General features: G+C 32.4%; 1 protein-coding gene across 1 annotated transcript; it reads right to left on the bottom strand.

Moving 5' to 3' along the window:
- Positions 1 to 7,171: 7,171 nt before the first annotated feature.
- LOC139500569 (piggyBac transposable element-derived protein 4-like) lies at positions 7,172 to 8,350 on the bottom strand. Its single transcript, XM_071289319.1, has 2 exons — positions 8,240 to 8,350; positions 7,172 to 8,068 (listed from the first exon to the last, which is right to left on the bottom strand). Exons 1-2 carry the CDS (start codon positions 8,348 to 8,350, stop codon positions 7,172 to 7,174), a joined length of 1,008 nt encoding a protein of 335 aa, XP_071145420.1.
- Between the last annotated feature and the right edge of the window lie 2,086 nt (positions 8,351 to 10,436).

Raw genomic sequence — 10,436 nt, 5'->3', positions numbered from 1 at the left:
ACTGGTCGTTAAGCAACCATGAATCATTTAATCTATTCTTTATATTTTTATATTTTTATCTCTTTATTCTGTAATTTAAAGTGCTTATCCCATTATCATCTTTATTTCTGTAAACTCCATTTATTTACTTTCATAGCCTCATATATGTACATGTACATGGTATTTGTTACAGGAACACTTTTGACATAAAAAAATTACAAAGTTAGTGTCCATATTTTCAGGACACGATAAATGACTTGAATTTAGCTAGAAGGTTTTTTTTCTAAGAAAATCCAGTTTTTAACACACTTATGCTTAATACTCACACTATCTGCCCACTTGTGAACTTTTGCATTTAACCGATTTGAGCTCATGTTATTTAATCTACACCACAAACGAATAATACTTTTCCACTGTTTATCAACAATAGGTCTCTAGTAACTGCAGCATTTGGTGCATATTTTCGTACTCCGAGAAAAAAATCTACAAGCCCTATTATGTATGGAGTTAATACAGAATATGTTTTTTGACCCCATATACCTGCTCCATGTTCTATTGTAGGACAAACCAATCGTTCATATAATTTTACATATACAACGAAACAAACACCACCTAAAACAATCGTTTTACAAAAATCATCAACTTCGAATTACAATGAAGTTTGACTAAAAACCAAAAAAAAAGTATCTTAAAGTCAAAATAATTAACCTATAAAAAAGTACACACAAAAAAGAAAGAAATACAAAGTTTTGTTTTAAATCCTACAAAAACAAACAATTATATAACACGGCAAACAAAAAGGTGGAAGCCGTGTAATTGTTATGTTTCTTTATTTCTGCATGGATCAGTGATTTTATTACCTGGTTAATTACTGGCACGTGTCGTCGGACAAAAACTTTGATGACAGAAAAAAATCAAATTACGACTTAACTACAATTTCTAATGACTAATAGCATCATGGGCTTAGTGCAATTTCTTGAGTTTAGTGCACCAAGGCGGCCTAGGTGGTGTTTAGACGCTCCCCAATATACCGTCGTATATTACAAAAAATGAGAATGGAAATGGGGAGGGAATGTGTAAAAGAGACAAAAACCCGACTATAGAGCAGACAAAAGAGGCCGACCTATATTACGGGTCTTCAATGTATCGAGAAACTCATGCGTATACATACATGTATTATTGTATGCACATGCTTGGACTTATAGATGCATATATATACTTGTACAAGTCCAAGATTGTGTTATAAAGTATTTCTTATAAAAATACAGGAACATTTTAATGCTAATCCAAACGCAAAGGTGCCAATATCTGCAAATCTTCCGGTAATTACAAGTTGTCATTTAAAAAAAAGTGAAATTATAGTGTATTTTAACAAAAAAAAATTATGGATGAATAGATAAATTTATTTTAAAGAATTCCAATCCCTTAAAAACGAGGCACCATCATATATACTTATAAAACAGCTCAAATTCTAATCACTGAAGAGACATGTATTTTCGAAATGCGCATCTGGTGCAAGAACATTGGTACTGTTAATTTTATTCTATATTAACAAGTGACACGTGTCCTAATTTTTAAGAAAAGGGATAGAAAAAGTATGAAACATTTAACAAAAATAATCGTTTTTTCAAAACTATATTTTCAAAATGCACTGCATAATTTAAACCGCTTTAAGGTGTTTCATTTTATTTTATGTTTGTGCGTATACGAAAAAATGATAGCAAGTTAAACTTCAATGTTCATGACTTACAAGTATTATATTTCATGTAAAATTGATAGATGAGCGTTTTTCACAAATACCGAACATAAGAATATAGCGCAAACGTCAATTAATGGACAAGCAACCCAACGAGAAAAATATAATTTCAGAGGCATTTACATGTACATGTATAACTAGTTTTGAGTTAGAGAAATCATTCAACATGTTCAATGCCATGCATACGACTCATTTCAGATTTGTGCGTTTTTTCGATTTACGAATAAGTCAATAAGATACAAAAAAGTAATTGAAGCAAAAAAATAGATACATGAAATAACGAATGAACATAAGTTTACAAATACATACCTAGGTGCATTTACTAAATCAACATTTATTTTTTTCAAAAATATTGTAATTTTATGTTTATGTACCCGATATGGAGTTCTTCGGAAATTAAAAATCACTTGAATGGGTATTTCTGGTGTATATACATGTATAACACGTGATATCTACATGTACAATATACGGAAATGACACAGCTAGGTATTGTAAAGTTACTGAAGGTAGATTATCGGCAGGTGTATATCCCCGGGCGAAAAAAATACTGATTTGTGAAAACGGTTAGGTGTAATTTGTCATATTGTAAACGTTTTGAATAGCGCTCATCTCTTCTGTTTTATAATATTAAAATTCGCCAATAAATGGAACTTGACACATTCCCCATTTCCATTCTCAATTTTATTAATTGTGTCATATTTACCTCGAAACTATTGCCCAAACTATTAACATATTTACACGTACATGTAACATTAGAATACTTACTTCAACTGTTAAATAACTTTATAATTACTAAAATTCGAAATTATGTACTTCTTCTTCCGTATGCCATGTTTTTTGTGTCAATTCTATCTTTCCATCAGGTCCATTGTGCACTTTTTTTGTCAGTCTACGTGCACTAAGGAGGCCCTTTCAGTTTGCGAATTCTGAATCTACATGTAAATACCGAAAAGGACCTCCTCAGTGCTCTAAGAAGAAACATTTGAAAACAAGTCTATAATATTTGCACAATTAAATGATTGTTTTATTGGCGCAAATGAATGTTGCAGTTTTTATGATAAAGTGATACAAAAAAAAAAAAGAATTCGCGTAATTAACTTGTGGCGCAAATTAATTCTTTTTTAGCCAAACTGGATATCGGCCTTCAAAACATTGAGTATACACAAACAAAGCAATATTTATCTTTTACGCAGTCTAGCCGGAGAATAAAAGTTTTTGCAATTTGTGTAGGATTTTAATTTTAGAATGCAATGAACAAGTAAGAAGATCGTTAGAAACCTTAAGTGAATCGGAAAATGAGCTATGCACGATGAAAGGGAAAAGTTTGGTGCGTCGATAAAAATTTCATGGATGCATTTTGATAATTGTAAACTTTCAAGTCTTTAAATAACATCCATTTGTAGAACTGATTCTTTCGATCCTTCAAATATATGTAGAATAAGAATAAAACAATATATTAAGTCTCTTTCATAAAAATACTGTAGATTTGTATTTGATCATCGATTGCAAACATAACGTTCAGTGAGAAATATTTCATGTATTCGTACAGAGAACAAATCAACTTCTTTCAGAATACAATTGATTGGTTATTGTAGTAAATGATTTGCGACAGAATAAGTGAAACTTGGTCAGCAGCTTACCTCTATAAAATAAAGAAATATAAAAAAGGCAGAGTTAATTCTGTATTTTACTCATACTGCACTTAAGCACTTTTTACAGTCAATAACGAAAATATGAAATACATCGATTTAAATTATGTACACAATAAATAATTTCTGTGTAGTTTTCCGTGTCCACATTTACATACGAGTACAATATAGTAAACTGTATAATCTGTGTATGTATTTGATCCTATGAGCTGTATATGTTCTTACGGAATAAAGAATTATTACATTAAAACAGAAAAAAGAGAAACGGTAAATATACAGGAATACATAAAGTTTTGTAAATAGTTGCAAAGGACCACACGTAACTTACATGCCACGAGTTCTCATAGAACTTGGCAATTTTGAAACGCATGTATATATGCGATAAAGATCTAGTGCATTTGAGCAAATTAAAATCATGTTATATATCTAACTATTTTATTTTCAACATATTCAAAAGTTTTGCATTTTTAAACCGCGTGTGCATATATATTTTAATTTTTTTATTTTAATTCCTTATATATGAACATGTCACGTGTATTATTCGTGCGCCCTATTATTCATTCGCTTGTTTAAATTGTGAAACATGTGACTTTACTTAGACTGTACGCATTTAAAGTTTGAAACAAAAAGCTGCAATTGGCGCAAATTGATTCTGCCCAAACGATAGATACATCCAGTTCGTATTGCTTGAGTGATTTACCTGTAAAAAGCCCGGGTCTCATCCATGTTTAAAACAAATTAATGCATGTTTGAAATAGCTTAACAGGGGCGTGGCCTATAAGTTTGACGCAACTTACCACTAACTTGATTTCAATTGATCGACTGCAGAGAAATCTATTTGACTGGCGTTAAAATGAATTGATATGAATTGAAATGAATTAAATATAATTTTTAATTTTTGTCAATCTTTATCAAATAACGATCAATCTCATTTAAATAGCGTTAACACGTTTTTGTCCGATCAAGTTAAATTCGGGTTACTAGTGATACCTGCATAGTTAATCAGCCATATTTTTTATGCCAGAATCAATGTATAATACAATCATGACAATGGACAGCAATATTGCAATATAATAACAACAAATTTTTGTTCGCATAAATTTAGGATACCAGCATGTCCTCATTTTATTCAAAAATATTGATACGTAACAAAATTTCAGTAATTTTGATACCTCCAGCTGACTTGTACAACAAAATTGTTTGACCGCATCCACCAAAACTGACCATATGTGCACTTTAATTTGTAAATATACCCGCATAGTAAATCAGCCATATTTTTTATGTCAGGATTCAATGTATAATTCAATCATGACAATGGACAGCAAAATTGCAATATAATTACAAACATTTTTGGTTCGCATAAATTAAGGATACTAGCATGTACTCATTTTATTCAAAATATTGATACGTAACAAAATTTCAGTAGTTTTGATACCTCCAGCTGATTTGTACAACAAAATTATTTGACCGCATTACCAAAACTGACCATATGTGCACTTTAATTTGTAAATCTATATACACCATGACGTACCCGCATAGTATTAATCCGCCATATTTTTTATGTCAGGAATCAATGTATAATACAATCATGACAATGGACAGCAAAATTGCAATATAATAACAAAAAATTGTGCTTTGCATAAATTTAGGATACCAGCATGTCCTCATTTTATTCAAACAATTGATACGTTACAAAATTTCAATAGTTTTGATGCCTCCAGCTGACTTGTACAACAAAATTATTTGACTGCATTACCAAAACTGACCATACGTATGTGAACTTTAAATTGTAAATCTTATACCAGCATAGTAAATCAGCCTTATTTTTAATGTCAGGATTCAATGTATAATACAATCATGACAATGGACAGCAATATTGCAATATAATAACAACAAATTTTTGTTCACATAAATTTAGGATACCAGCATGTCCTCATTTTATTCAAAATATTGATACGTAACAAAATGTCAGTAGTTTTGATACCTCCTGCTGACTTGTACAACAAAATTATTTGACCGCATCCACCAAAACTGACCATATGTTCACTTTAATTTGAAAATCTATATACCCGCAAAGTAAATCGGCCATATTTTTTATGTCAGGATTTAATGTATAATACAATCATGACAATGGACAGCAATATTGCAATATAATAACAAAAAATTTTGGTTTGCATAAATTTAGGATACCAGCATGTCCTCATTTTTTTCAAAATATTGATATGTAACAAAATTTCAGTAGTTTTGATACCTCCAGCTGACTTGTACAACAAAATTATTTGACCGCATCCACCATAAACTGACCATATGTGCACTTTAATTTGAAAATCTATGTACCCGGACAGTAAATCAGTCATTTTTTTATGTCAGGATTTAATGTATAATACAATCATGACAATGGACAGCAATATTGCAATATAATAACAACAAATTTTTGTTCACATAAATTTAGGATACCAGCAAGTCCTCATTTTATTCAAAATATTGATACGTAACAAAATTTCAGTAGTTTTGATACCTCCTGCTGACTTGTACAACAAAATTGTTTGACCGTATCCACCAAAACTGACCATATGTGCACTTTAATTTGAAAATCTATATACCCGCAAAGTAAATCGGCCATATTTTTGATGTCAGGATTTAACACTTTCAGTACGGAATTGTTTTTTTTTTACGCGTTCGTATAGCCAGAAATTTATCAGCACGAGCAGTTTCGTGGCCGGGATTAATTTGACATGTGTTCGTAAGAAAAATCGTCTCGGAACTTCAAACAACAATTATCGCTATTTGAGATCGATTTTCGTTAAAATATTTTAAGGTTAAGTCGTACCCTACTTGTTTTGAGTTGTGGTGTGGTAAGAGCTTCATGAAACGGAAGCAATATCAACAATTTAGCTATATGACGAACGAGTTTTTTTTTTATAATTGAATGTTAACAAATACATGTCTGCGAAGAGGAGATTTTCTTCTGACCGTTCCCTTTCCGAGATATCAACTTACTTTCTATGTTTCTTTTTGTTACAAAGAATAAGATGAAATGTCTATGACAACACCATAACTGATTGGGAAGACGATAAACGACCGACAACGTGAGAAGTACCAGCGATTGAAATCCGCCATTTGCAAAGCGTCGTTTATGTCAACAACAATTAAAGAGAGATAACTCAATTGTAATTTGGCGGACGACAACTCTTTTTAAATACGTTGCCGTATGTTTTTAAGTCACTTGGGTAAAACAGAATTTCTTGTTGTGGTTCTATGACAAATAAAAATTTGTACCTTTTCAATGATTAAACAAATAATCTCTGTATTTGTCAAAGTAAATTACCTTCCTTGAAAATATCCATTTCAAACTATAAAGTAACAGGCATGCAACCTAATAGCAATTTAAGCAGACAAAAAAAACAACATTTTAAATAAATAAAAATAAAATGAACAATTAGATATTTGACAAAAAAACTACTATTATTTGATTTATTTTTTAAACTGCTATAAGGTTATATAACAAACAAGAATAACAGTTTTTTAAATTTTTGTTACTTGCCTCTTTTCAAGTTTTTTATTTTTTTTTCAGTGTCCAGTTTACTACTATTTGTTGTCCTGATCTCTCTACTCTATAAAATTCCATCTTAATTTTAAAATGTCTCTTGATACCATCTTTTTAAATATATCCTTCATCAGTTATTCTTTAGAATTGTTCATAGTTTATAAATAAATAAATTCGCAAATTGAAACGGTAAAGTACATAATTTAAAAAGTGTCTGGAACTAACAACATAGCTATAACACTAACAGTAATTTTTAACAGAATGGAACACCGTGAAACACTCTGGTAGACAGAGGTGCTTTCCACAACCTAGACAGCCAAATTTTGTTTGTCTACGCGTTTCTTGTTGATTGTTTTTCACTCTCATGTGACAGACATTGCACCAACTTTTATTTCCAAAGGAACCTGGCAAGTGTCTCTGTGTAAGACGGTCATCAACCGGTACAAGTGATGGGCGGCCTTTACGAACTGAACCACCTGTGTATCCAGCTATCAGTCCTGCTGCTACTGCCTTGGAAAACTTCAAAAAGGTTGTTGGTCTCTTACCAGGGCCTGGTTGATGATGAGGAGAAGCCAGAAAAAGTCTAAAGGCATCAAATTTCAACATTTCTATCATTGTGAAGAAAATCCTTTTAGGCCATTTCAGTGTTTTGTGTTGGAAAACATAGTACTGGATGTACTGGTCAGCCCTATCAACCCCTCCCATGTACTGTGTGTAATCAGAGATCATCTGTGGACATGGTATCTCTTGTCGTTGAAAAATACCATCTGCTTGCACATTCCTCTGCACTGCACCTACTGAGAAATCGTGTATGCTTGAAATTAAGTTTACATTTTTTTTGTCCTTCCATACAACAGCAGCCACTGCATCTTTCTGTCTAAACTGCATGTCCCCACGATTAGTTACACCTTCAGGGTTTTTCTTCATAATATCTTTAGGAAGCTCTCTCCTATTTATTCGTACAGTACCACATGCAGCAGTGTTAAAATGTTGAAACAAGTCTGTAAATAAGGCGGGAGAAGTGAAGTAATTGTCCATATAAACATGGTACCCTTGCCCTATAATATTTGCCTTTTCAATACAATTTTTGACGACTCGGTTTGCCAGACCAGGAGCTGCACCCTCTGTTCTCCCACACTATACCTGACAGTAGGACACATATCCTGTATTAGCTTCCACTATCGCCCACATTTTTATTCCCCATTTGATAGGCTTGGCTAGCATATACTGCTTAAAAGACAGTCGTCCTTTTCATGGAACCATCACCTCGTCAACTGAAAGTTGTCGTTTAGGGATATACTGGCTAACCATAGAATCTGTGAACATATCCATTAACGATTCAATTTTGTATAATTTAGAATAATTTGGATCCCCTGGCTGTGGGGCTTGCTCACTATTTGAAAAATGGATGTACCGCATAATTTGCATATAGCGATCCCTTTTCATGACTTTACTGAGGTAGGGGGTTTCCAGCATAACATCTGTGCTCCAGTAGGATTTTATGTCTGGTTTTACATTGATCCGAAGATTCAGACATTTTTTTTAATTTTTCCAGACGACAATACTACGTTTTTCACTACAATTTTACTATAGAACCGCCTTTTAGCCTAGAAAAATTTGATTGGCTGCATAATAATATGGGAGAACACCAGCAGGTCGTGTGAAATTTATTTGTCGGCAAAAACCGTAAACTTCCGATCGTCAACAGAGCGTAAATCAACAACATGCAAAGATGATACAGAAAGAGACAGCCATTACCGGCTTATCTTTTTTATTAAACAGTCATAAGTAAATATTATTAATTTTTAAAACAGCGATACACACATGGTTTAAATATTTTATATGTAAGGTAATGACCTTTCATTTTTTAAAGCGATCACGTTGACTACACATGTCAACAAAATTGAAAAAATGGCGGCATATTATTTTATCATGAACGCAAATCGAAAGTACGAAGAAATGACATACCAATGACTTTTATTGTCAAAATTTATACATAATATTAATAATTGAAACCTGTTAACACATTGTGGTAACGTACGCTTTACAGCTTTACGTAATTGATCTGATATTAAAACTGAAAGTAGGTCAGAGTATTTTTCGTTTTCCATGATGCATTATGGCATCACGCGGCCGTAGCAAGGTGATGCATTAAGGCATCATACGGCGGTACCAAGGTGATGCCATAAGGCATCATACGCCTTGAATGGGTTAATGTATAATACAATCATGACAATGGACAGCAATATTGCAATATAATAACAAAAAATGTTTGTTCCAATAAATTTAGGATACCAGCATGTCCTCATTTTATTCAAAATATTGATCCGTAACAAAATTTCAGTAGTTTTGATACCTCCAGCTGACTTGTACAACAAAATTATTTGACCGCATTACCAAAACTGACCATATGTGCACTTTAATTTGTAAATCTATATACCCGCATACCATTGTACCGAGCGCCTTAATGTCTTCTCCTGGCCCTCTTGTTCACATTTTAGTAGGACTGTAAATGTACACGTAATCAATAATATTGGAAAACTATTAATGCAAAAAATATTCTGAATAAATTGAGAATGTCAGAATTTCATCTCTTTATTCATAATAACAGTCACATCATATATAGGAGTTCATGATGGTGTACGTGTAAAACAAAACTATTATGCCACATCATCAAAGTACCAACACTGACATGTCTGAATTCATTTGTACTATTTACAATGATTTTATAATAAAAAAAAGTATACGAGGTTCTCTTCTTGGAATCTATTATGTCGGTTGATTGATTTTGTTTATAGTTAAACGTCAAGTGGCAACTATTTCAATAAAGTGAGCATTGAGTATAATTTTAGGACGTCCCATATAAATATCGGCAATGACAAATCTCTCGATAAATCTGACGAGATTGTTGATAGTTTTACCACACCGTATGCTTACGGACACTGTACAATTTCTGTTAGAATATTCTGCGGGAAATAGAATAGTAAATCCAATGCAAACAAGTTGAATATCAATGAAATATCCATGCAAGTATAAATTTATGCATAAAGTAAAATTTAGGAAGGGACAGGTAAACAACGGGGAACGAAGTAACGTAGACAATGTTGCCGATATCCCGTGATATAAGAATATTGTTCCGATGCGTTGGATAACCTTTCTATCCGCCTTCTAATAAAAAAACCTTTGTGTGATCGTATAGCCATTTTTTTTATATAAGAATACATGTATATCAAATAAAAGAGAGCATTTGTATAATATCTAGTAGAGTCTAGCGAGTAAATAATAAATGATATCTGTGGAAAAACAATGCGAATGTTGTTTACATATTTTTAATGAAAGCTCAAGTCTGATATGAAAACTTTTATAACGATAATCTGTCATAAGCAGACCTGTCCTCAGGTCTGGTCAATATAGCAGACTTGTCCACAGGTCTGGTCAAAAGCAGACCTGTCCTCAGGTCTGGTCAGGAGCAGACCTGTCCACATGTCTGGTCTGAGGCAGACCT

The sequence above is a fragment of the Mytilus edulis genome, chromosome 13 (genome assembly GCF_963676685.1).
Source record: "Mytilus edulis chromosome 13, xbMytEdul2.2, whole genome shotgun sequence".
NCBI lineage: Eukaryota > Metazoa > Mollusca > Bivalvia > Mytilida > Mytilidae > Mytilus > Mytilus edulis.
The sequence above is the reverse complement of the archived record's forward strand: the minus strand, read 5'-3'. Positions and strand labels throughout refer to the sequence as shown.

Bases quoted from the DNA above. Each gene is read 5' to 3' on its own strand.
- LOC139500569 (XM_071289319.1), bottom strand. From the start codon at position 8,350: ATGCGGTACATCCATTTTTCAAATAGTGAGCAAGCCCCACAGCCAGGG. The intron at 8,069-8,239 runs GTTAGCCAGTAT...TGTCAGGTATAG, and splicing joins ATATGTTCACAGATTCTATG to TGTGGGAGAACAGAGGGTGC.